The sequence below is a fragment of the Sycon ciliatum genome, chromosome 7 (genome assembly GCF_964019385.1).
Source record: "Sycon ciliatum chromosome 7, ocSycCili1.1, whole genome shotgun sequence".
Taxonomy (NCBI): Eukaryota; Metazoa; Porifera; class Calcarea; order Leucosolenida; family Sycettidae; genus Sycon; species Sycon ciliatum.
The window spans coordinates 14,872,351-14,899,850 of NC_088649.1; the positions used below are offsets into that span (position 1 = coordinate 14,872,351).

Consider the following 27,500-nt stretch of genomic DNA (forward strand, 5'->3'; position numbering starts at 1 on the left):
CCAAGCTGAACCTATAAGGCGCTGACAAGTTTTCTTCTTCTAATAATGCTGATGTAGTACAGGTGGAGATCGACCATTTAACTTTAACTTTTACTCTGAACATGAACTTGGGACCGTCTGTTTCTCTTTTCTGATCATCCGAATCGCTGTGTGTGTTCCTGCTCATTTGCTACTGCTTCTTCAGAGAGCTCCACGAAGTTCCCCCTAGCGAGATTTCCCGTATAGCAAAATCACCGAAGCTCCTGAAATGGCTGTAAGTTGCAGGAATCCTGTTTAGTGAAGGTATTGATATCTCTCGTACATGTAACAGATTGAAGGGATGAATGACATCACTAGTAAGATATTGAAGGGATGAATGACATCACTAGTAAGAGAAGAAAAACCTTACAAACACCATCCTCAAATCAAATGGTCTCTTCGCTGCAAATTACTAATATCTCTGTCAAACTTTCTGCCAGGACTAGGAGCCATCATCAGTATTGAGGAGAAAAACAAGTGAGGTGGACCTATATCTTACAACGCAAGGAGGAGATTGAAAGAGGTGAATGACATCACTAGGAAGAGACTGAAGAGGTGAATGACATCACTAGGAAGAGATTGAAGAGATGAATGACATCACTAGTAAGATATTGAAGGGGTGAATGACATCGCTAGTAAGAGATTGAAGAGGTGAATGACATCACTAGGAAGAGATTGAAGGGATGAATGGAAGGGATTGAAGAGATGAATGACATCACTACCCAGCTGGTGGGCAAATATCAAGCAATCGCCCTCCATGTAATCCTATGTTCGTCACAGTCCTTTGAGGATCTAGTTCACTTCCATTGCCGTCTTTATCAATATCCGCTCAAGGTTTTCTTGTTTCGTAGTACGTTCGTATGTGTTTGTCGTGTGTTACCGTGTATTGTTGGTGCATGCTCGTGTTGCTATTGTGTGCAACGGAGTCTTCGTCTTGAGTCCGTCATGTCCTTGTGTGTAAAAAAAAAGAGTAAATTATCGTGTCCGTTCCCGAAGGGAACTCACGACGGCCGCTAGCACCCGGTAAACCCTAGTGGCCAGGTGTGTGCCTGTCGTATAACGATAGCAAAATACAATCTTTCCCACTGTAGTCCTAGCGTTGAATGTCTAAGTGTGGAGATGGCACGGGACTGGGACCCGCAAGAAATAATTCAAATCACAAAACCTGTTTTGCCTCAGTGGCCTGAGGGATCCATTTCTTGTTTGGAGTTTTCACCCCCATCTTGCAGGCAAATGCATTCAGCTTATTTCTCTTCTTTATGTTGGCTAATGTATGCAGGAAATTTTCCAATAATGCAATGCAAACTGTCAGTCCTGATTCTTTCACCGGATTTTCCGCCCTTGAAGTGCTGTGAGTTTTTGAGTTATTGTGTTATTGCGTTACTTTTGAGTTATGTTTTTAACGTAGTTTGTGTTGTAGGCGCATGGCGACAGGACTCACTGTAGCTACAGTGACGAGTGTAAAAGCTGAGAGAGAGAGAGAGAGAGAGAGAGAGAGAGAGAGAGAGAGAGAGAGAGAGGGAGAGGGAGAGGGAGAGGGAGAGGGAGAGGGAGAGGGAGAGGGAGAGGGAGAGGGAGAGGGAGAGGGAGAGGGAGAGGGAGAGGGAGAGGGAGAGGGAGAGGGAGAGAGAGTAATTTTGTAATTTTTATTGTTTAAGGATTCCCCAAAGGCTTTCGCCTATCGACGGGGTTTCCAAACTTTCCATAATACCAAATCTGTAAAAGAAGTGATGAGCAATAGGTGAGCAAAGAAAGAGAAAAGGAGCAGGGCGGAGAGAGATAAAGCTCGTTGCCTTCCCTACGTTACCCTCATTCCTCGTCGTGAGTGACCTGTTGGCCGTGGGTGTCAGTGCAGTTCCTTGCATGAGAAGTGGTTCACGCATGCATCACCGCATTCCGAAAGCACAGTCAGTACCCTCTCCCAGCTGCCAACATGGGTCTAGCACTGGGGACGGGATGATTCTTACGCACGCCTACGCTCATTTTTCCAATGCACTGGTGCTTACAACTTATAAGGACAGATGTGTCTTTTGCAAGTTTAATTTTCATACTTAGCCTTGGCATATGCAATACCATTATTCAATAGGCCGTATGCCCGCACCTGTTAACCCTTATCCGACCGGCAAAGTAGACAAATTCAAATTCTCAGTCCCAGCGAGACACATTTTGATGATAACTTTATTTTGCCTTTGGTGAAATTAGCAATCTTGGGCTTTTTAGAAAGCTTGAGCCATGTGGAGTTCTCTAGAAACCGTTTCTAGCCTTCATTTGTAAGAGGAACAAGAATTCATCTCCAATTCCATTTTTTTGAAGAGATGTTCGGTTCTTCGACATAATTATGGACTATTTGTAGTCCTAAATTTTTTCTTTCGTGCTAACAAATTTTGAATGTACCATCAGGGCAGCCTCCAGGCACAGTTTTAGGAGGGCAACACAACCGTTGCCAAAGTGACACCATGTGGAAACTTGTTCCGTACGTGGTATTCAACAGACCTACTTCAGAGATGTATAACGTCTTTCTGAAACATGCGAAGATGCTCCAGTTTTCTGCAAATGAATGGTGGGTCTTTCCTGCTTTATTTGAGACCAAGAATAGTGCAGATTCGATCAAAAATGAGTGAGTTACAGTTTGTTGAAGTCATCGCCGGATAGTCGTCGATTTTTGACTGGCCGGTCGGAAAGTGATCAAACTATGCCAGTACATGTATATTCGATGATAAAGCCAGTCAAACTTGCAGCCCAGCAGAAATGGTACGGACGTGGATTTAGATTGAAATTTCTGTGCGGACATTAACTTTTATGGCATGGCGTAGTGGGTGAGTCGTTTTGCATCTAAAATAGCTAGGACAGCAGCGGTGTTTCGAATATATGAACATGGCTTTAAAAGGTGCAGACATACAGTAGGAAGTTTAGAAGATGTGAAGGAAGATATTCTCCATTTCCAGTAGGGTGGTTGCATACACATTAAAGGGGAAGTTAAGGCAAAAATTAAAATTTCATCAGTTGTAGTCTTCGGGGTGCTGAGTCGAATGGTCTTGGTCCGAGGAAGCTGAGACGCTCCCTTCCTACTTGAATCCCAATCGAACTCGCGCACTTCCACCGAAACTGGGTGACTGCGCCCTACTAGATGGGGATTTGTATGCAAAATGTCACTAAAAGCGCCATTTCGTTCTTATAAAAGCACGGATGACCGCGATTGGCCCATATGTTGTAGTCTTTTGGTCGCTGAGTCGACTGGTTTTGGTCCGAAAAGGCTGTGATGCAGCGTTCCTCCTTTATTCCCAATCGAACATGGTTGAAGAAGCGGTCACGTGCTCCTGGGTGCCCAAATCACCTGGTCACCACGCCAGCAGGTGACAACTTTCACACCAAGGTTCAACTCGAGTTCAACTCGAGTGACAGGACTGCACCCAAAAAAGGTCAAACAGGCTAGTAAGTTGTACCCTGCAGGCACGGTGACCAGGTGACTGGTGTACGCAGGAGCACGTGACCGCTTCTTCAACCATGTTCGATTGGGAATAAAGGAGGAACGCCGCATCGCAGCCTTTTCGGACCAAAACCAGTCGACTCAGCGTCCAAAAGACTACAACATATGGGCCAATCGCGGTCATCCGTGCTTTTATAAGAACGAAATGGCGCTTTTAGTGACATTTTGCATACAAATCCCCATCTAGTAGGGCGCAGTCACCCAGTTTCGGTGGAAGTGCGCGAGTTCGATTGGGATTCAAGTAGGAAGGGAGCGTCTCAGCTTCCTCGGACCACGACCATTCGACTCAGCACCCCGAAGACTACAACTGGTGAAATTTTAATTTTTGCCTTAACTTCCCCTTTAACCCTTTACCAGCCGTACATAGTGCAAATGCGTCGAATTCGACGCATTCGTTTTTCGCTCTGTAAACCATGGTCTTTTGCCGCACCGCGGTCGGAATAATCGCAAACTACTGCTGAAAAACTACGGAATCACCTACCATCGAGAAAACTGTGTGCTGCACATCATTTTTTCGAGAAAATCGCGGTTGAATGCACCCGGGAGTTGAAGTTTCAAGCGTGACGCAGTTCATGCTAAACGAGCATAGAGAACTGTACAAACAGCGTCAAACTGCCTACTTCAAATTCAACATATGAAGGCTCATTGGAAAGCTATTGAACGCAACTTTCCAACGATGTTTCATTTGCTATAGCGCGAAGTAAAATACGAGTCAAGCGCCGAAGCTCGAAGTCCAGGAAACGGGTGAAGTTGAAATTTCAAGCGTGTGACTCTGACGCATTTCATGCTAAACGAGCATAGAGCACTGTAAAAACAGCTATAACTTCGGTCTGCCTACTTCAAATTCAACATATGACGGCTCATTGGAAAGCTATTGAACGCAGCTTTCCAACGATGTATCATTCGATATAGCGCGAAGTAAAATACTCAAGCGCCGAAGCTCGAAATCCAGCAAACGGATGGAGTTGAAATTTCAAGCGTGTGGCTGTGACGCACTTCATGCTGAAGTATGTGTTTGCGATTTCCCCAGTGCACAGCCCATGCGTGACATGCACCAAAAATGAGCTCTAGAACAGCCTGGTTCTGCTGGTGTTTGAATATTGACAGATGAACTGGTGCACGAGCTGAAGCTGAACAGTGCATATTGTCATGGTCCTCGAATTTGCTAATTCGGCCGCATTGCTCGAGTTACTGTTCGCCATGAATGGCAACGTTTCTACATGTTATCAGCTTGGTTTTGTCTCATATAAAAGGTAATTCTACCAGCTTTCCAGAACTATAAAGGTGTCAATACAAATTATTTGTGCCGAGCCAAGCAAAAAGGTGGCTTAGGCATAATTTTTGGAATTTTCTTTTTTCATGCCAAAGTGATGTCTACCTATCCAACTTCCATCATGGAAATTTTGGTGCCCATCTGAAATGTATATGTGCCATAAATAAGCATACATTGCGCACATGTCACAGCATGCCTGGTATCAATGACACTAAGGATTTGAAGACCTGCCCAAACTCCAAAAAACATGGGACACCAAGTGGAGACAAAGCTTAACAGGTGTGGAAGCAATACAAGAAGGACGAGCACTTGTGTTCTAATTAGAAGATCCAAGAAATAAGAAATAATTGATCTATGTATCTCATCTCATTTTGTCACGCAACACGAATTTCCATATCCTTCATGTTGGGCATGAGTCTGTGACTATTTTCGCTGGGCTGGTAAACATCACATCTTACCAAGACAGTCCGTCATACTCTCTCCAATCACCTACGCCAGCATGAACGAAATCCCTTCACGTAGCTCGTAGTGTTGTGCCAGATATCGATTGAGCTCCATTGGTCCCTTGCACGTAGGTCCAGCAGACTGCACATCGCTAAAAAGCGGCACTGATTCTTTGTCCGTGCTAGTCCATGGCATTCTCCTTCCCTGGTGTAGGTAGTGGTAGAAGGCACCACGGGACGATATGCTAGCAGGTAGAGTCAATGCATCGTTTCGTCGTGTGGCCTTGAAATGAGGAGATTTTGGAATACAGTACGCCACGTCATGAACATTTGAAGGTAGCCGAAACAAAGTGAAACATCGCTGCAGGAGCCAACTCACTTGGCAGCTTGTCAGAATATAGTCGCAGCTTGTCAGAACAATAGTCGGACGGCTTGTATGCGTCTCCCCATAGCTATACTAGCCGCTCTTGTCATGGCCACGATGAGAAACACGGCCACTATGAATGAGCGAGTCTTCCTCGTCAAGGAGGGTTGGGCGCACAGGGAGATAGAGTGTCGTCCTGCTCACCTCCACATTCTCCAGAACGCTCCATTACGATCTCTGGCAGCGCCGCGAAATCACCACAACGATGAAAGAGGGAACACTGAAGAAGTGTTGCTCAAAAATAGAAAGGCCTCTTTCTTCTTCTCGACTGGCAAACTATTTACTTGAAAGGGTGCTCGAAAGTGAATATTTTCGCGACTGCGCTCGAGTAGATTTTTGCCGACTGTGACGTTTTGGTGATTTTCTCGATTTGTTGGCAAAACGCTAAGCCACTTTTTAGCTTGGCGCGGCTCATTTACTGTTTAGTCTCTATTATCAATCTAGCGGACCCCGGTTTTTTTACACCTAAATCCTGTGGCTGGTGAAGGGTTAAGTTACACGCTTTGTGCCATGGGTACTTGTGTCGTATTTTAAATTCCTTTTCAACAGCTGGCCACCTTTTTTGTTTTAGAGAAGAAAGAAATTACCGTACCTGCCCTTTTTTTACCATTCACCCCTGCTCGGCCACTTTTTGCGTGTGGTATGATTCATGCTTATGGATCCCCCCCCCCCCCCCCCCACACACACGCTCCACCCTGATTATAATGCAAATGCTTTGAATGCTGTGTGTGCGTGTGTGGTGTGTGTGTGTGTGTGTGTGTGTGTGTGTGTGTGTGTGTGTGTGTGTGTGTGTGTGTGTGTGTGTGTGTGTGTGGTGTGTGTGTGTGTGTGTGTGTGTGTGTGTGTGTGTGTGTGTGTGTGTGTGTGTGTGTGTGTGTGTGTGTGTGTGTGTGTGTGTGTGTGTGTGTGTGTGTGTGTGTGTGTGTGTGTGTGTGTGTGTGTGTGTGTGTGTGTGTGTGTGTGTGTGTGTGTGTGTGTGTGTGTGTGTGTGTGTGTGTGTGTGTGTGTGTGTGTGTGTGTGTGTGTGTGTGTGTGTGTGTGTGTGTGTGTGTGTGTGTGTGTGTGTGTGTGTGTGTGTGTGTGTGTGTGTGTGTGTGTGTGTGTGTGTGTGTGTGTGTGTGTGTGTGTGTGTGTGTGTGTGTGTGTGTGTGTGTGTGTGTGTGTGTGTGTGTGTGTGTGTGTGTGTGTGTGTGTGTGTGTGTGTGTGTGTGTGTGTGTGTGTGTGTGTGTGTGTGTGTGTGTGTGTGTGTGTGTGTGTGTGTGTGTGTGTGTGTGTGTGTGTGTGTGTGTGTGTGTGTGTGTGTGTGTGTGTGTGTGTGTGTGTGTGTGTGTGTGTGTGTGTGTGTGTGTGTGTGTGTGTGTGTGTGTGTGTGTGTGTGTGTGTGTGTGTGTGTGTGTGTGTGTGTGTGTGTGTGTGTGTGTGTGTGTGTGTGTGTGTGTGTGTGTGTGTGTGTGTGTGTGTGTGTGTGTGTGTGTGTGTGTGTGTGTGTGTGTGTGTGTGTGTGTGTGTGTGTGTGTGTGTGTGTGTGTGTGTGTGTGTGTGTGTGTGTGTGTGTGTGTGTGTGTGTGTGTGTGTGTGTGTGTGTGTGTGTGTGTGTGTGTGTGTGTGTGTGTGTGTGTGTGTGTGTGTGTGTGTGTGTGTGTGTGTGTGTGTGTGTGTGTGTGTGTGTGTGTGTGTGTGTGTGTGTGTGTGTGTGTGTGTGTGTGTGTGTGTGTGTGTGTGTGTGTGTGTGTGTGTGTGTGTGTGTGTGTGTGTGTGTGTGTGTGTGTGTGTGTGTGTGTGTGTGTGTGTGTGTGTGTGTGTGTGTGTGTGTGTGTGTGTGTGTGTGTGTGTGTGTGTGTGTGTGTGTGTGTGTGTGTGTGTGTGTGTGTGTGTGTGTGTGTGTGTGTGTGTGTGTGTGTGTGTGTGTGTGTGTGTGTGTGTGTGTGTGTGTGTGTGTGTGTGTGTGTGTGTGTGTGTGTGTGTGTGTGTGTGTGTGTGTGTGTGTGTGTGTGTGTGTGTGTGTGTGTGTGTGTGTGTGTGTGTGTGTGTGTGTGTGTGTGTGTGTGTGTGTGTGTGTGTGTGTGTGTGTGTGTGTGTGTGTGTGTGTGTGTGTGTGTGTGTGTGTGTGTGTGTGTGTGTGTGTGTGTGTGTGTGTGTGTGTGTGTGTGTGTGTGTGTGTGTGTGTGTGTGTGTGTGTGTGTGTGTGTGTGTGTGTGTGTGTGTGTGTGTGTGTGTGTGTGTGTGTGTGTGTGTGTGTGTGTGTGTGTGTGTGTGTGTGTGTGTGTGTGTGTGTGTGTGTGTGTGTGTGTGTGTGTGTGTGTGTGTGTGTGTGTGTGTGTGTGTGTGTGTGTGTGTGTGTGTGTGTGTGTGTGTGTGTGTGTGTGTGTGTGTGTGTGTGTGTGTGTGTGTGTGTGTGTGTGTGTGTGTGTGTGTGTGTGTGTGTGTGTGTGTGTGTGTGTGTGTGTGTGTGTGTGTGTGTGTGTGTGTGTGTGTGTGTGTGTGTGTGTGTGTGTGTGTGTGTGTGTGTGTGTGTGTGTGTGTGTGTGTGTGTGTGTGTGTGTGTGTGTGTGTGTGTGTGTGTGTGTGTGTGTGTGTGTGTGTGTGTGTGTGTGTGTGTGTGTGTGTGTGTGTGTGTGTGTGTGTGTGTGTGTGTGTGTGTGTGTGTGTGTGTGTGTGTGTGTGTGTGTGTGTGTGTGTGTGTGTGTGTGTGTGTGTGTGTGTGTGTGTGTGTGTGTGTGTGTGTGTGTGTGTGTGTGTGTGTGTGTGTGTGTGTGTGTGTGTGTGTGTGTGTGTGTGTGTGTGTGTGTGTGTGTGTGTGTGTGTGTGTGTGTGTGTGTGTGTGTGTGTGTGTGTGTGTGTGTGTGTGTGTGTGTGTGTGTGTGTGTGTGTGTGTGTGTGTGTGTGTGTGTGTGTGTGTGTGTGTGTGTGTGTGTGTGTGTGTGTGTGTGTGTGTGTGTGTGTGTGTGTGTGTGTGTGTGTGTGTGTGTGTGTGTGTGTGTGTGTGTGTGTGTGTGTGTGTGTGTGTGTGTGTGTGTGTGTGTGTGTGTGTGTGTGTGTGTGTGTGTGTGTGTGTGTGTGTGTGTGTGTGTGTGTGTGTGTGTGTGTGTGTGTGTGTGTGTGTGTGTGTGTGTGTGTGTGTGTGTGTGTGTGTGTGTGTGTGTGTGTGTGTGTGTGTGTGTGTGTGTGTGTGTGTGTGTGTGTGTGTGTGTGTGTGTGTGTGTGTGTGTGTGTGTGTGTGTGTGTGTGTGTGTGTGTGTGTGTGTGTGTGTGTGTGTGTGTGTGTGTGTGTGTGTGTGTGTGTGTGTGTGTGTGTGTGTGTGTGTGTGTGTGTGTGTGTGTGTGTGTGTGTGTGTGTGTGTGTGTGTGTGTGTGTGTGTGTGTGTGTGTGTGTGTGTGTGTGTGTGTGTGTGTGTGTGTGTGTGTGTGTGTGTGTGTGTGTGTGTGTGTGTGTGTGTGTGTGTGTGTGTGTGTGTGTGTGTGTGTGTGTGTGTGTGTGTGTGTGTGTGTGTGTGTGTGTGTGTGTGTGTGTGTGTGTGTGTGTGTGTGTGTGTGTGTGTGTGTGTGTGTGTGTGTGTGTGTGTGTGTGTGTGTGTGTGTGTGTGTGTGCGGTTCATTGTGTGTGGCTGCAGTATTTTCAGCCATCAGCGCATACAGTCGGTTCGCTTGACTGGATTGAACAACTTGCAGCTGTTGTACGTGACCGGTTTGCTGTGATTTTCTCTTACTGTCAAAAAATTGTCTGTTTAGTGTAGTTTGGTGGTGGATCTGATCTATCCTCTCCCAGTGTTTAGGAGCTGCATGTGACGCCTGATCATGGGGTGGTGGTGTTAGATATAGCCCGATTTTGCTAGCAATTCTGCTAGCAAAACATTGAAGAATTATGACAAGAGAATTTGCTGGCGAAACGGAGGAAAATATCAGCATGTTCGCTGGAAATTGGGAGATTTTCGCACATTTTTGCCAACGCGTGACTCACTTTTTCTCATTTCTGCCAACACGTGACCCGCTTTCCGTCAATTTTCCCACACGTGACACAAATCTGGTCTCACATTGGAGTAAAAAGGACAAGATATCGAGTGGCCTGGCAAAATGAAAAGCAAAATATCGACGATGAGCCAGCCAAATGTTGCCGCAAAATATCGAAGCTTCACTGGCAAGATCGGACTTTGTCTAATGGGGGGGGGGGGGGGGGGGGGGGGGTGATCTCCTACTCTTACCGCCGTATTTCTTCATTGAGGTGTAATGAAGTCTCCAAGTACTACTAATTCAGTCTCCAAGTCCAATTATCACATCCACTTCTCTTTATGGAGGTCCAGTGGTCACTCCAGCTCCTACTTTTACCGCCATTTTTCTCTCTTTAAAATAGAGATGTACTGAGATGTTCAGCTTCATTTTCCTCTGATTCAGTCTTGAAAAAATGTGAATTTTTTGCCTGTGAGATGGTAATCTGCAACTACATGCGGAAAAAAGCTCATATTTGTGGAAATAATCGATTCTTCCATTTCTGTTGCCTTTGTCTTCCCCACCGTGAAGAGAGATCACAGATAACACCGTGTATTTTCCCACCATATCCCCGGATACTTTCAAGCAGCTGCCTTCTCTCAAAACACTGTAAGTAGTGAGACCTCCGTTTTCTTCCTCCTTCTTAACCTTTGTCTCTCTCTCCATCTCTCTCTCCATCTCTTCCCTCCCTCCCTCCCTCCCTCCCTCCCTCCCTCCCTCCCTCCCTCCCTCCCTCCCTCCCTCCCTCCCTCCCTCCCTCCCTCCCTCCCTCCCTCCCTCCCTTCCCTCCCTCCCCTCCCTCCCTCCCCTCCCCTCCCTCCCTCCCTCCCTCCCCTCCCTCCCTCCCTCCCCTCCCTCCCTCCCCTCCCTCCCCTCCCTCCTCCCTCCCTCCCTCCCTCCCCTCCCTCCCTCCCTCCCTCCCTCCCCTCCCTCCTCCCTCCCTCCTCCCTGCCTCGCTCCCTCCCTCCCTGCCTCGCTCCCTCCCTCCCTGCCTCGCTCCCTCCCTCCCTGCCTGCCTCCCTCCCTTCCTTTTCTGCTCTTTTGCTGTAAAAGCCATCATTCTGACGAGCCACAAATGCAACGATTTTCTAAAATTGACCGGTTTACATGTACTAAAGATAACTATTCTCACTCATTTCCAACGCTCAACGGCACCAGTACAGTATGAGTATCGATTTCTATTTAACGATTTCTATTTTAACGACAGATTTCTCCTCATTAACTCGTCAGATTTTGCACTTGGTTATATAATTACAATAATATTACCGGTATATAGTTTTAAACTCGGATACTGAGCCAGTAATAAATGGAAAAAGAAGAAGAAACACATGAGAACGAGTTGTGCCATAATAGTTTTATAGTAGTTGCAGGCAGTGGTTTTTTGCATCTCTGTGCAAGTGGGTATATACTCCAAGTAAACTTGCATGCAACATGTTTTTGTATTTTTTTGTATTTTATTAGGCCAAACTAAAGAAGGTGTGTGGTTCGACTAACATGGACATTTTTTTTACGGGCGGGCAGATTTTTTTTTTTAATATATATTTTTAGTACATGTAAATACACTGTACTGCCTTTAGACACCCAGTACATCGGCATTATTACGCAGTGTTATGCCATACATGTTGTATAAAGGGATCACTGGCTAATACTTTGAAACATTGTGTAGCTCTGGAACGAGAAGAGAATAACTTCAAGCGGTGACTCTGACTGTCCAAATCATCAAGCAAATGAAGAACAATGCGAGTTGAAAGTAAGTTCGGGAACTACTTCGAAGTACAAATTGTACAATGTACCGGTACATGTATTGCTAGTTTGGTGTCGGCGTGCACGAATACATGGGCTTTTTCCATCGACGCTTCCTGTGCTTGCACACATGGAGCAGCAACTTACCAGTACAGGTGAAATATCGTTCCCAATACACGAGGAAAGTGCAATCTCGTCTGTCCTTCATCCCAAAACAGAAGGCCGTCCTTAATCTGGAACGAGGCAATCACTCTCAACCGGACGGTCACTTCAAAATAAGTCTCGCCAGTCTGCCGGTGGTCGTATCGAGTAGACTCTACTACCAGCACAAGGCAGCAGTCGTACCACTCACTGCACTGCACTGCAGACTGAGAGTGCAGTACAACTACAAGTCAAGTCCAAAAGGAGCCGCCTGCGTCCGCAGACTCACACTGCACAGCACGTAGACGTGGACGTACGTGTTCAGTCCACGTAGATCTACGTCAGCCACACGACAGCCCTATACGCCTAGCTAGCCCGCCGAAAAAAAGTTACGGTCGGGCTGAAAAATGTACGGTCGGTCGGGTGAGTCGAACCACAGACCTTCTTCAGTGTGGCCTTATAATATTATTTAAGGATTTCCCAAAGGCTTTGGGCCTGTCGTGTCATGTTTATCATTCCCGGGCTATGTAGAAGGCGTGTGACGTCACATTGTGACGTGGTACTGTACAACAAGTAAATATAGCGAGGAAGTAAATCTGACGTTTTAACCAACGATATTTTTCGTCACAATAAGTTCTGTAGAGGCTTTTAAAATTAACTTTCTTTGAGGCAGGACGCGTTAATATGAGGGAAAGAAAACTTCAAATCTCGAGCTATTCTTCACCATCATCAGCGATAAGGAGTCCGAAATTCATGAATCAGTTTTCGGGCATTCTCTTCAAATGAAATGCAAGCAAGGATATGCTTCATTGGTTCTGGTTGCTTGTATTTAATTTGAAAAGAAGGCCCGAAAGGGGGATGGGGGGGGGGGGGGGGGGTATGTACTCTTGGTATAAGTGAGCAGACAGGAGTGAAGGCTTTCATTAATATACAGCGATGGTCAAATTAACGGTGATAAACAGGGTAGGTGTCTGTATCTTGGGACAAAAATCTGTGTGTGGTGACTTATAGTCCAGTGTGGCTTATGCTCTGGAAAATACGGTATATACAGCTTATTTCCACGGTCCCGGTGTGGCTAATACCCCGGAAAACACCGTATTCGAATTTCTTCAAATGAGTCCGAGCACTGACGTTTTTGGTTCGAATGTTCTTTCTTTCTAAAAAAAAAAACATTTGTTCCTGCACCGGTTTCAATTAGTTTGGTTCCTTGTGCTGTCGTATTCCCTTTTTGGCTTTCGTGAACGGTTTTCTTGGCCAGGGAACAGCAGTTGAACTAGCGGTATGTCCGCGCTTGATATAACATTCAGATGCTGATTACAAGCTCTGTTGCTGTCATGTTGTTCTGCAGGAAACTGACAGGAAACATTCTCTCCAACTGGCCAGTTGGCTTTCTCAACTTCTCGACTCCATTAGCGGTGTAAGTGTGTGTGTCAAGGCCAGGGTTTAGTAATGATAGCAAGGGTATATAACCCCCCAAGAGTATGCAAATCTGCATATGGGGTCTCCGACGGCGAAAACTCACATCATGTGTCTCGGGTACGTTCGTACTACGTACAAACGAAGGATAGCGTGCGCGCAATCCGAATATCTGCCATGATCATGCTGGAGATTTGCATACCCGCAGTGAGTTTCTGTCAGAGAGTGCTTATTTATTACTTCGCTGCTCGCTAAAAATGGGCTGGAAACATACACTGCGACACTACACCACGTGATGTGAGTTTTCGCCGTCGCCGTGCCCCATAGAAAGGGTACCAGGAATTGCACACTCTTGGGGGCGTATATACTCTTGATGTCAGGGTTAGAGTTGAGGGTCAGCATCAAGGACGGGTTCAAGGTTTGGGTTTGGGTCAAGGCAGGGGTTGGGATTAGGATTGAGTTCAGATTACCAGGGTCAGGGTCAGGGTTTGGGGAAATGCGGGATATCCTCCACAGCGCTGGAATACCATCTTTTAAAATGATTTTGTATCCCGCATCAAGCGTCCAAAATAAATCTTACTAATGGCCACTGAATGCGTTCAATTTTGCCCACCAATCGGGAGCGGACACGATATTAACTTACTTTTTTTACTTATGAAGTTGGTTGCTCCAACGAGGAGCACACGCTTCTTGCCGAACTTGACACTTGACTGACTCACGACTGCCATCCGGAGCACACCAGGAGCACGTCGCACCTTCCGCTCGGCAAACCTGAAAGAAAGCACCACTCCCTGCTCAATACACAGTGTTTCGGGGAATTCACCCCTCATCAGTTGAGCTTGAGTAGGCTGAGGAAGATTGTGCCTGAAAAGCACCACTTATATACTGCTCTCCAGGCCAAACCATCACCAGGGATACAAACTTACAGAGACGCTTTGTTTCCAGCGCGACAAACACCTCGTGAAGCCCCAGGTAGCAGCGTGAGTCAGAGTCGCTCATGGAGTTGTGCTAAACAGACGTTGAGAGCCAGTATAGCTATTCACAACGCTGTCACCTCCAACAACTAGTTCGTTTTTTTTTTACTTAGTCGATTTTTTCATTGAGCAGCACCTTATATGCATTTCCCTGCCCATTTTCCTGTTCATTGAGACGGCTGTCCGTAACGGTAGTCTTTCGAAATCGATAATCGATGTACGGTCAACTTTGCGTATAATGACACTCGGCGGGCCATCAGAAAGGTGTCCTTATTTGCGAAGTCTCATTATATGTATTATAATTATGCTCATAGCGAATACCTTCCGATAGCGAGCAACGAGGGACCTCAGGCACAACAACTCATCCTCCCCAGATGAGTGTCGCCTACCCGGCTCCTCGACACAGGGCGTCCCCTGGTCAGCCAACACTGTGCCCGTGGGGTCCGGATCCAAATCATCCTCCCCCACCACAGCCTTTCCACTTCTAGGACCTCGTCCAATATGAAGTGCAGACCATACTTCTTCGGCCCCAGGAATCACATCCTCTTGGCCTGTATGGTCACCACCGTCCCCTCCTTCTTCGTTGCTCACGCAACCCACCGCGCAAACTGGTTGCAGACGGCCGATCCGAGCACCTCGTCCCAGAGACACACACTGCTCCGAGCAGTTCAAAACTCGGACGGGAACGCCGTCTTCCGTTGGACATACCAATGCGTAGGCCAACATAACATCATCAGGCCCCCTCAGGCAGCCGTCAGGTTCCGTAATGGCACAGGGCGGCACACCGCCATCTCCTTCGATCACGGCGTTAACCGTAATCTCTGAGAGAGGGTGTATGGTTACACGTTTCCGTAAACGGAGAACATGAACTTTTCCGCAAACGTCTTCCGTGTCAAGTGTCGACACTTCGGCTTTAGCGGCCTGAAAGTGCAAACTACCGTTCTCGGACTTGATCGCGCACGGGATTCGGCACAACACATCCCGACCAATAAGGCAAGGATAGTGGAGTCCACGAACCACCGCCGTAGCGTGCCAGCATGTTGCGCTATGCAAAGCGAGGCAAGCGACTACCGACTACCCTGCATGCTATTTTCCATAATTCCACGGAAGTAAAAACTTCCTTGTCTTTTAGCACACCCACAGAACACGAGCAGTTTGATTTTTGTGCCATCTGGCCACGGTTCAGGATTGATATTATGAGGGTGAAATAATGAGAATCAATCCTCCATCATTTTCTCCTCCGCCGCTTTCAGGTTTGCCTCGACCAAGGCTTCAGCCTTGGCCGTCGCCAGTTCCGCTTCCCTTCTTCTCAGTTGCTCTTCGCGCTCCGCCGCGACAGCAGGAGGAGGCGGCTTTGGGGCCGCCTCTCCCGCTGCGGCCACGGTGGCCTTCGTATGCCGGTCTTTGCTAGGATGCTGAGCCGGTTTGGCCGGCGGCCGTCCCGACGTTGTCGCCGCCAACACCGAGCGTGGACGCTCGGCGCTGTTGGTCCGACCGGTCCTGGGGACCCCCTCTTCCCCACGGCATGGCCGTTTGGGAGAGGGCCCCGGGGACCGTGCACCATCCCTCTGCCGGTGAGGTCCTGGGCCTGGCGATGCGCTTCGCGATGGCTCTACTGCCGCGTTGAGCGACCTGATTGCTGAATGCAGCTGAGTAAGCCCTTGCTGCAAGCGGTGGATCACCCGTGCCGAATTAAATTGTCGCATGGCCTCAAGAGCGGCGGCCGACTGCCCGAGCGCCTCGTGCAGCTCACGTAGATTATCTGCAGGCGGGTTGTTCCGTTTGGGTGGCATCTGTAACAACCAGGTCAAACAGAGAACACAGACGTTGGGATCCTGGTCACAGCACCAAATGTCGCATCCCTGCGAGGTTCGTTGCCTGTCATGATCGCTCACAACCCAACCAAATCCAACCGCCAGGCGGTCGACCAATATAGTCGACGACCCAACTTAGTGTTCTGCTCACCTTGATTCACACACGAAGCGAAGACAACAGGTAAAGGGTCTGAGAGTCTCAGTCTATTACTCAAGTCCGGGAGAGAGTTAGTTGTGAAGAGTTATGCGGTGACATTGTTCTTTTATGCACATGATGAAGAGATAGAGAAGTTCGTGCAAAGCACGGCGTGATGGTTCTGGGAAGGCGGCGATAAATACAGGTTTTACAACGCAGGCATGGCAAGAAAACAGCAAAAGATCAATAGTTCAAACAACGGAAACGACAATGAAAAAGAAGCACAAACGGAGCAAAAGGCCGGATCGGGACGTAGGGAGCCCGCTCACCTACGTCTCCGCGGAAATCTTTGAATTATATGGATCACGTCGGGGAGCCCGCTCACCCGACGTGATAGAACAACGTAACTCTGGCGGGATGTTGTGCCGTATCTGCATCCCTTTTCCGGGAACTTCACCGGCGGGCCCTTCGCGGGTCACCGCGGCGTCGCTGTACCGCACTTGCCACGCCTTCCTTTTGCGCCTTCATTTTGCGCGCGGTTCCCCGCTCTTTTGCGCACGCCTCTCGTTCTTCTGCACTCAGCTCTCATTCTTCTGCACTCAGCTCTCATTCTTTTGCGCACGGCCCTTCGTGTCTTGCACGAAGCGCGAAAGGGGTCATGGAAATCAATAGGACTTCTCAGTCACATGATTTTGCATGAAGCCTAGAGCGTACATTTCCAGGAAGTCAAGAACTTCCTGGAACATTCCTAGAACATTCCACGCGAGAACCTACCTGACCAGGTTCCGGCGGTGAATCATACGATGTGTCATGTCCAAGAGACATGACACCAACGTAGGATATCACGCCTAAAAAGCATGACACCTACGCGGAACAGCGCGTGCCGCTCAACCTACATGCTCAACACGTGGGACAAGACACTGGCCAAAGCACGTGATAGTATAGATCGTGACAGCTCAAACACAGAGCTGCGCACTACACAGATCCTGCTGTCACAGGATCTGTCAAACCGCGAGTGTCGCGTCCAGGACGTGACACAGGTAAAATGGACTTTTCTGTCGTTATTCGCGAATTGTTGTTATGTCCGCAGTCGTTATTAGCGAAGTTGACTGTAATCATTACTTATCACTGTACAGTACATGCCTGGTCACTGACCTGGTCGCGCGTGACTTGCATTCAAGTGCTTCACGCCAATCCACGTACTTGCAAAATCACGTACTTCAAGCTCGATTTTCTCACCTTCAATGTATGTGCGCCATATACTTTCTTGGCTGGATGACGAAGCGCGAAAACTCACCTTTTGAATGAGACCAAGATCGATGCCATGGCATGTGTACATCCCACTCAAACTCAGCATTGAAATGATCGAACATCGGTGTTCGATCATTGTATGGGCCGGCCAGTAAAGTGTTAAAGTGACCAAAGTTGCTACACTAACCGAACCTGCTGTGTGCGCGTCAAGTTTCTCTTTCACCCTGTCTCACTTCTCAGTATTCATTATCGTCATCGTTTTTTTCTCTCCCTCCTCAACTACGCTGATGCATGTACTAATGTCATCATTATCTCTGGTTGTCTGAACTGCGACAGCCGGAACTGCGGCTTTTCCTCAACACAAACGTGAACTCTTCCCTGCTGGGATAAAACTCCCGTCTCCGCGGGACTATCTGTTCGTTGCTGCCTGTTTTGCCTACAGATATATTGACAACACTGACTTATCAAGAAACCCTACTCGACTGTGTCAATCTTCTCCATCGCCATCTGTTACGCTTTATTTAGACACAAATGGCAGTAAGTTATCGGTCTGTGGCATGCGCTTGTACAGTTTGGTAGCATTACGCATAGGTTGTTGATAACAACACACGCACACACCCAGCCGTACACGCATGCACACGCACACACGCACACACACACAGCCGTACACGCATGCACACGCACGCACGCACACACGCATGCACACACACACGCACACACACACACACACACGCACACACACACACACACACGCACGCACGCACGCACGCACGCACGCACGCACGCACACACACACACACACACACACACGAGCACGTGGGCGAACAAACGCCCACATATTTGTTGAAGACGGTGAGCTATTCCGCTTGGCTTACCCTACTAGTCACTGAAATGGCCTCAAAGCATGGGCTTACACCCCCCATGTCCACCGTATTGGGCTTTACTATACTACATACTGATATGGCCTTGAAACCGGGGCTTATCCCCCCCCCCCCCAACCCATGTCCCACCGTTTTGGGCTTTACTATACTACATACTGATATGGCCTTGAAACCGGGGCTTATCCCCCCCCCCCCCCCCCAACCCATGTCCCACCGTTTTGGGCTTTACTATACTACATACTGAATCATCGTCTGAATGGCCTCGAAACCGGGGCTTATCCCCCCCCCCCCCACCATCTCCCACCGTTTTGGGCTTTAATATACTACATACTGAATGGCCTCGAAACCGGGGCTCACCCCCCCCCCCCCCCCCTCTCTGCCCCATGCGGTGGACTTTGCCATACTGCCCAGCGAAGTGGCCTCGAAACCTGCGCTTACACATCCAATTATACAGGTACTCATGGTGGTGTGTTGGACTCTTGTCTGAAACTACGTTTTGTCCCTTTACAGCTATGTATTCGCCGGAGGTTCTATGCAACTGTACTTTGCTACAGTCGCAGATCTGTCCCCCACTCAGCACCTGTTATGGTACCATATGGAATTACGTATGCATATCGCCATGGTCACCGTCACCCTCACCGTCACCCTCACCGTCACCGTCACCGTCACCGTCACCGTCACCTTCAACGTCAATGTCATCCTCACCGTCACCAGCACCAGGTGAGGAATGTAGATATGACTGATTCCCACCGTTAAGCTAGCCGATTCAATTCGAGCGAGAGAGAGAGAGGGAGAGAGAGAGAGTGTGTGTGTGTGTGTGTGTGTGTTTGTATGTGTGTGCGTGTGTGCGTGTGTGCGTGTGTGCGTGTGTGTGTGTATGTGTGTGTGTGTGCATGTGTGTTAATGTGTGTGTGTGTATACGAGCGCGTGCGGGCGTGTGTGTGTGTGTGTGTGCGTGCGTACGTGCGTGCGTGCGTGTGTTTAAGATGGAGATTGTCGTCTACCTAGATGCTTCGTCCCCCTAATATAGAACGGGATTGCGTAACAATCGTCCTGCACTTGTGTTGCAAGTTCCTGATTGCCGTACTAATCCTCTACCTGACCAAAACTGATATGGGCTGGTGTGCGGTTAGGATTTTGCTACCTGTATGTGTAGTCCAACTGGGCATGGCGAGCAAGTTATATATTAGCGCTCTATGAGTATGGAGGTAATGCGAATGATGTCATGGCGGATTTTCTAATAGGGGCCAAGTGTACAGCGTGAGTCAGCGGGTTTTCCAATGGTGCTAAGTATGCTGTAGGAAGCGCTAGGGCAAGTCCGCGACTTCGCCACAGAATCTCAACTGATGGTGTATTCACGTAACCTCTATACTGCAAAATATCCTCTGGTATTGGTGTGTTTTTTGTTGTTGTTTTTTTCTCCAGTCAAGCGTGCGTTGTGCGCGAAGCTCGCGGCCGTACAGAATGGCGCCCTGTCCGAGGATTCTCTGCGCACACAGGCCACACTGCAGTGCGACCCGGGGTACCGGGCAGCCTCTGGAAACGTGTTTGACTGCGTTGAGAGTCGTGGCATTTGGACGTGGAGCGGTGGCAGCCCGCAATGCCAAAGTATGTGACACGAGCAGCATATTAAAAAGGGGAAGTTAAGCCTAAAATCAAATTTTCACCAGTTGGAGCTTCAGTAATGGCATGCGAGTGTTCTGAACCAGAATATTGTACTGATTTACGCTGTGTATTGACGCCCGTATTGTTTTTGCTACTTTCCCCACAGTGCCAGTGCAATAATGGCATGCGAGTGTGCTTGCGTGCACTGGTCTATCCTGTGTATAGTCAGCCATAATGTTTCTTGTTTTGCTACCTTCCCCATTGCAGTACCGGTGCGCAAGTGCACTCAACCAAACGTCCCAGCTGGCACGGTGATCTCCTATGCCGCACCTGGCAATGCAACGGTCGGCCAGACGCTCACGTTGCAGTGCCCAGTCGGACACGTCTATCCGAACGGCCGTGCATTCGAGTGCCTCCCCATCGCGGGAAACTACTCGGCAGGCGCGTGGAATAGCACGATCGAGTGCAGAAAATGTGAGCGTCTTAGGTTGTTCTAGAACGAAGTCACGTTTGCTTGCATCCACGCAATTTGACGCATCCAGTCCAGAAGACACTTCACCTCGGGTATCAAACGTTTTTGTTCCCTTCTTTTCTTAGGTTGTAGTGATGTATGTACGTTCAGGGGCAACATGAATATTGTAGACACAGAGATGTGCCAAGGATACAATTATTACTTGCAGATAAACTGAAGTTTTGAGGATTTCCGGGTTTTCCCGCACTCATGCACTCTGCTGATCTGCGTGTGCATGCATACGTGCCTGCGTGTCGGCCTGCCTGGACGCCTGCCTGCGTGTGTGCCTGTCCGTCTCAATCATGCTCCACTCCGTAGTAGTTTTCTTGGCGGGTAGGCCAAGCAATGAGGGCAAGGCGGTCTGTTGCCGATGTCTGGCATTCCCCGCGTGTAAACTTCATGGACTTCATGCAGATCCAGGCTGATCGGATATGTATGCAATATTGCTTGATCTGATGAGGTGTCCTTGGGGACATAAAGATACGTTAGGCCGAACTAGGCAGCAATTATTTTAATTTATCTAGATTTTAAACTAGACCAGCGCGCATCTTGCTGGAGTTCTAGAACTGGCAAAAGTGGCACCCCAGACTTCTTGGTTTCCTTGCGGTAATTGTGTTTGTTCTCGCTCGCTTTTGTGCGCTGTCTGCATCCTTCTCCAGCCATCCTGCACTATTGTCCCAAACCAAACCTCCCTGTAGGCACAGTGATCTCCTACGGCTGGTCAGGTGGCCGTTTGCCTGGCGAGATCCTCACCATACAATGTCCGCCGACGTATGTGTCGGCGAACGGTCGCGTGTTCAAGTGCATCGGCGACCCTGGAAGCAGCTCAGCGGGCATGTGGAATGCCACTGTGCTGTGTAGAGAAGGTGAGCTGATTGTTATTATGTCATGGTGATGTCGTGATGATGTCGTGGTGATGTCGTGGTGATGTCATGGTGATACATGTAGGTCAGCACCTCAGCGGGCACGTGGAATGCCACTGTGCTGTGCAGAGAAGGTGAGCTGATTGATTGCGAGCGAGTGTGGCGGTATGGAGGCCATGGAAATGATGTCATGGTGATGTCATGGTGATGGGTCAGCGACTCAGCGCCCCAGCGCCAGTGGGCATGTCGTGTCGTGGACATGGAAATCCAGTCGAATGACCGGGGCCGGCACCCTCATCGCGTACAGAACGCAACATTGCATGCAGTGCACAGTCATGTTGATCCGATGCGACCAGTGAGCTGCATGCAGCGCATAATGCATGTGTGTACTGCTTACCGACGGCTGCATGGCCAGCGCCCTGGCGCCGCTAGGCGTGCGACTGGATTTCCATGTCCACGACATTAGAATACCACTGTGGTGTGTAGAGAAGGTGATGTAAGGCACTTTGAGGGTTATGCGAATGATGTCATAGTGCTAGGTCAGCGGAACCCCGAATGGCCGCTAGATATACAGAGTGGGTCAATGGAGCCGCTTATAGGCCCCATCAAGAGTACAAAACCCCCAAGAGTGTGCAACGCATACCTCATGCACAGGCCGGTTCTCGCTCGTGCTATTGTTTTCGCTCTTCTTCGTCTCTTACATTCCGCCATTATGCGCAGTATGTATGCCCGCACCCAATGTTGTCAGGTGGAGGGGTGAAAGGGAACTATGGTCTTCGAATACTGTGCCGGGTAGAGTGGGACTCAAAAAGTGCGAAGGTTGTTGCTTCTTGGTCTAGTTCTCACTACTTCACTGTTCTTCACATGTGTAGGTCCATCAGTATTTGTACAGCTTTCAGGATGTCAAAGGCCGTGCAAATAAAAAAAGGTCCAGGGTGCCAAATATTCACTTTGGGTTGGATTTCCACCTTTGTGTACTGCAGTTTGCTGTCCCTCTGTCTTTCTTCTTCCATGCTGCTGTGTGTGTATGTATGTATGTGCATGTGTGTGTGTGTGGGTGTGTATGTATGCATGCGCGTGTGTTTGTTTGTGTATGTGTGTGTGTACGTGTGCATGCGTGTGTGTGTGTGTGTGTGTCTCTCTCTCTCTACACTACAGATGGCTACCGTTGTGCCGGTACGCTAAACAAGCTTGTTCTGCCTAGCCATTCCGACGACCGGACGTATCAATCGGCTGAGACCGAGTGCAGATCACTCGGAGCAAGGCTGGTATCACGAGACACACTGTCTTGTGTCGAGCAATTCCGGACGGTAACAGGCAACCAAGCCGTTTTCTGGTTGAAGGATACTACAACGTTACTTCGGTCAGCGACTTCTGCTCTCCACACGGATCTGGGTGTGGACGAGCTGTCCAGTGTTTTTTCTGTCGTTTGCGAAATGACATGTAGGTATCCAAACACACTCTGTGTGTGTATGTATGTATGTGTGTGTGTGTGTGCGTGTGTGTGTGTGTGTGCGTGTGCGTCCGTGTGTGCGTGTGTGCGTGTGTGTGTGTGTGTGTGTGTGTGTGTGTGCGCGCACGCGCGTGTGCGTGTGTGTATGTTTTTGTGTGTGCAACTTCCCAGAAGGAACACACACACACACGTACATGTGTGCACATGTGGGCATGTGTGTGCAAATGTGTGTACGTGTGTGTACGCATGTGCACACGTGTGTACATGTGTGTGCATGTGTGTATGTGCGTGCTCTTTTCGATGTGATGTTTGTCGCCGATCTTTCCGCTCCCGTTCTGGTTTGAGCCGTCATCACTGTGACCGTGCGAAACGGATGTCACGTGCAGCCAGGAACAACTGCTGTCATGAATGCGAGCATTGCGAAAGGCGGTTCTCAAGGCCACAGGACTTTCAGCGCCATGCCCAATTCTGTTGACTTTGCGATTTCTCTCTCTTCTCCTCTCTCTTCTTGTCGTTGTCTCCCGCTTCTGGGAGCGGCGTGGCCCGATAGGGTAGCTGTACATAGTAGTAGTACTGTTATGGACATGGAAATCCGGTCGCACGTCTAGCGGCCCCAGGGCGCTGGCCATGCAGCCGTGGATAAGCGGTACACACATGCATTTATGCGCTGCAGCGCGCTGGCCGCATCGGATCAACATGTGCACTGCACGCAGCGTTCTGTACGCGCTGAGGGCGCCGGCCCCCGGTCAATCGACTGGATTTCCATGCCCACGACAGTAGTAGTAGTAGTGTGTGTGTGTGCACGTGTGTGTGTGTGTGTGTGCACATGTGTGTGTGTGTGGACGTGTGCGTACGTGTGTGTACGTGTGTGCGCATATTTGCATGTACACATACGCAGTTAACGCTCGGTCTGTAACCAACTCGCTAAACCGACCACTTCACCAGCATGCCTGCCTCTATGTGCTGTAAACTCTGCTTGATTTCAGATCAGCATCATTGTAACCTGACCAATACCACGCTGTTGATGCCACATGTACGAGAGTCCGAAGTCAACTACTCGCGTGCCGTCACGTTGTGTGATTCGCTGGGCGGCCATCTGCCCGACCGGCACGAGGCGTCTTGCGCCTACGCTTTCCTCCAGGTCAACGAGGACTCAATGGGTGCCTGGTTGCGCGATGCAGCACCGACTGGCCAGGCGTTTGTCACCAACTTGTCCCTCGTTGCCTCCGTCTCTGTCAGTAGTCAGAACCGGGTGATATGTGAAGAGCACGGTAAGCAAACGCCCGTGGAGAATAGTAATTTAACAATGGCTGTCGATGAAATTATTCGTGCCGTCACACACACGCACACGCACATGCACACACGCACATGCACACGCACGAACGCACATTCACACACTCAAAGTATGATGGACAGAAGTATGTACTAAACCATGCTTGCGACGCACACGAGTGGTTTTTAGTGGGGCTTTAGACAAATTTGGTGGACATAGAGAGATATTTGTAATGCCCACTTTTGTGAAAGCTCCAATGACCAGGTTTTCATTTCCTTTTCATCTTCGCCTTTCTCTGTTAAAAGCTACGACACTTCATGCCCATGTCCAGAGCTGTGCAGCGAAGATCACCAGCCTCAGAAGTGATTCGTTGAAGATTGAGAGAGTGCTAGATAAACCTTGGCGTAGAGCCGTGTACGCATGCAGGGAATGGCGAAACAATTCTTTGGCTCATAATTTCACACCCAGAGCAATCACCACACGTACAGTACGATATTGTGCACAACACAGCCTCTCCGTCACTCATCAGTCATGAGTAATTGCACAATGACGGAATGGTACTGTCCCTCAGTGTGTCCCGGTGCTGAAGTAGTAGTGCTGTTAAACTGCTTTTTTGTGCGAGTGCGCAGTGCGAGTGCGCGGTGAACTTGACAACATAGCTTTACCATGCGAAGTTCATCCAACATCTGTAGAGGGCTCAATTTGCCAAAAGAGCCGAATACGCAGAGAGAAGAATGAGCAGTAGTTGTTTCGTAACTCTGAGTTTCACGAACTGAATCAATCATCGGATGAAAATTGAGCTTTTTTGAATTACTATCTCCACCTGGACTATTATTGTTATGTGACGCAGTCGTAAATTTATGACTTTCGATACCTCTGTGCCGTTCTGTGTGTTCTTAGTTGCTGATGACTACTGTCCATGGCTGTCGGTGCCCAACGGAATAGTCACCTATGGACGTGGTCGCCTGCTAAAGAAACGGGCAGATCTGACATGTGAGCATGGCTATAATGCAGAGAACGCGCTGGTCAATTGCGTGAGCAAGACGAAGTTCAGCGGCCAATGGGATGGCGTTCCAGCCTGTCGCTGTAAGTGCACGTGAAGAGAGCTTGATTACAAAACACTGTATAGTCATGTTTATCCGTTTTGTCACATTTTGGACAACGGCCAGAAAGCGATTCATTCTGTGCGTGATTTGTGTTGAACGGCAGGCAGGCATAGTGAGATGGTCTAAGACCATGATTGAGAAACAGAGGGTACCGCCTTCAACTCCTGCTTGGGAGTGGAAGGATTTTTTCCAGCCGTGCTGCGACCCACAGTCAATTGGGAACTCGTGGCCCGGCATGAGGGAAACATGGATGCAGCGAATGGGATTTTCGGTCTTTGACCACTTTGCTGGTGGGCTGATCTACTCACCTCCCACCGCTTTAGGAGCTGCACCTGTGCCTTTGATATTTGCAGGGTGGTGGCGTTCCTACGGATGCTGAAAACTCAGTCTAACTGAGGCTCAAGCGAACTGTGAAATCTTACTTAAATTATTGTATCTATTTAAAACCCATATCCGGTGAATCTTAAAGTGATTCTCGTCATACTTTGAAAGTGAAGTGTTTCCTGAAGGTGCCCCTAGCTAGACCTGGTGGTCGAGTTGCTATCGTTCCTATAAGAGAAAATCTGCGGGTGCACATCCAGTGTATTTGCAGATTTCCATGCTTCACTTGCGACGGGCGTGTACATGTACATGGTGCGTGTGTGTGTGTGTGTGTGTGTGTGTGTGTGTGTGTGTGTGTGTGTGTGTGCGTGCGTGTGCGTGTGGGTATGTGTGTATTTGTGTGCGTGTGGGTATGTATGTGTATGTGTGTGTATGTGTGTGTGTGTGTGTGTGTGTGTGTGTGTGTGCATGTGTGTGCATGTGCATGTGCGCGTGTGTATGTACTTGTGCATACGTATGTGCAATATTCTTGCAGTGAACCCAACCTACTGTCCATACTACTCTGTGCCCAATTATGGCAAGGCCCTGTACAGCAGCAGCAACAGCAGGTCGCTGACATCCACGTTGACGGTGCAGTGTAATTTCGGCTACACGGCTACTCCCAGCAGCACTATGACTTGCACCGCACACACGGCCGCACAAGGAAAGTGGGATGTGAACGCTGACTGTGCTTGTAAGTATGCAGTCCACTTTGCTAATAACGACTGCGGATATAACAACAATTCGCCAACGAGAGAGCTTGGAAGCTCAGGGCCCTACGCTATGCTTTTTTGCCTTGATGACCTAGACAAAAAAAGCATCCGGATGTTATAAATTCTTATAAATTTCTCCTTTTTTTAAGGCATAACCTGGGATTCGAACCGGCACTATCACCCTGCATGCATCCCCCGATACACTTTGCTTGCATACTAATTCTTCCAAGTTGCTTCACGTTATGATCTTGCATTTGAAAGCTCTATTTGAATATGCATTGTGGCCAGCCGTCTTTGATGGCACGGTACGGTACGGGACAGGTACGGGACAGGTACGGGACAGGTACGGTCGAGGGTAATACGACACCGTCTACCGCCTTGATGACCTAGGCAAAAAAAGCATAGGGATGTTATAAACTTTTCAATTCTCCTTTTTTTTTTTTAGGCATAACCTGGGATTCGAACCCGAACTATCGCCCTACATGCATTCCCCCATACACTTCGCATTCATACTCATTCTACCAAGTTGCTTCAAGTTATGATCTTGCGTTTGAAAGCCCTATTTGAATATTGCGGCCAGCTGTATGTGGCCAGCTGTGTTTGATGATACGGTACGGTACGGTACGGGACAGATACGGGATAGCGCCAGGCGTGACACAAACACACAAACAAACAAACACCAAATTAAAGCTGTGTGGACCCTGGGTAGCGCCAGACGTTACTGAAGTAACGTCTTGTTGTGTAACGCACGCACAACAATTATTCACCACTACTACTCCGCACATGCACGCAGCACTCACAACGGCGGACTCTGACAGTAGTGTAAATAAAAGGACTGATACTTGGAAATGAATTAGTTAGGTAAGGATATAGAAAACAACAACTCAATCTTGGGAGAGCTAAATCAACAAGGAGAAGTAAAACCGGAACTCCACGGAACCGGCGGGGGCGGGGCAAGGCGACGTGGAGAAGCCCGGCTGACGTGTGCGAGTACGCACGCGGCACGGTCAATGGGGCTTCGGCCAGCAAGCGTGGGGACGCTAACCCGCTTTGCAGCAAGCGCAGCATGCAAATAAGGCAGAAGGCAAAAGCAATGCGCATGCTCGCAATAATGACGCGTAGCTGATAGGGCATGACGTCAACACAACTCGTGAAAATGCCTACGCAAAAATGTGTTCGAAAAGTAACCGTGAGCTACGATGCAGGAATCGATCTCTGCGATCTGGCGGACAATGAAACAATTCGAAACTAGACAAGTTGACAGTCAGTGAGTCAGAGAAGAAAGGAAACATGATAATAGCAAGAGAAGAAAGGAACAGAGCAGGTGCGGAGAATGCAGAGTATGGATAACAGAACAAAACGGTAAGCAAAGTCTCAAAACGAAGAACACGACGTACAAATTCAAAATCTATAACTTAAAGCAATAAATAAACGTGCAGTATGGTATCAAATACTTGTGGAGAGAGAGACGAACTATTCTACTTCAGTCTTCTGCGTAGCTACGGGAATAACGACAGAATTTTCATGCCCAGAGCAAAGTCCCATCTACCTGTATACATATTATAATGAGACTTTGGGTATAAGGACACTTCGCGAATAAGGACACCTTTCTGATGCCCCGCCGAGTGTC

The 27,500-nt window shown here is 48.7% G+C and overlaps 1 protein-coding gene across 1 annotated transcript in view; it reads left to right on the forward strand.

Moving 5' to 3' along the window:
* Positions 1-27,500, forward strand: part of LOC135821079 (uncharacterized) — a 73,741-nt gene that overhangs the window by 6,077 nt on the left and 40,164 nt on the right. Inside the window, exons 3-16 of the mRNA XM_065334146.1 lie at positions 185-253; positions 1,298-1,369; positions 9,258-9,320; positions 10,162-10,239; positions 12,863-12,931; positions 17,548-17,642; positions 18,497-18,706; positions 19,412-19,594; positions 19,859-20,065; positions 20,762-20,968; positions 22,124-22,408; positions 23,405-23,689; positions 24,592-24,777; positions 25,654-25,851. Of these exons, the coding sequence (XP_065190218.1) occupies positions 185-253; positions 1,298-1,369; positions 9,258-9,320; positions 10,162-10,239; positions 12,863-12,931; positions 17,548-17,642; positions 18,497-18,706; positions 19,412-19,594; positions 19,859-20,065; positions 20,762-20,968; positions 22,124-22,408; positions 23,405-23,689; positions 24,592-24,777; positions 25,654-25,851 (2,207 nt within the window). The remainder of the gene's footprint in view (positions 1-184; positions 254-1,297; positions 1,370-9,257; positions 9,321-10,161; positions 10,240-12,862; positions 12,932-17,547; positions 17,643-18,496; positions 18,707-19,411; positions 19,595-19,858; positions 20,066-20,761; positions 20,969-22,123; positions 22,409-23,404; positions 23,690-24,591; positions 24,778-25,653; positions 25,852-27,500) is intronic.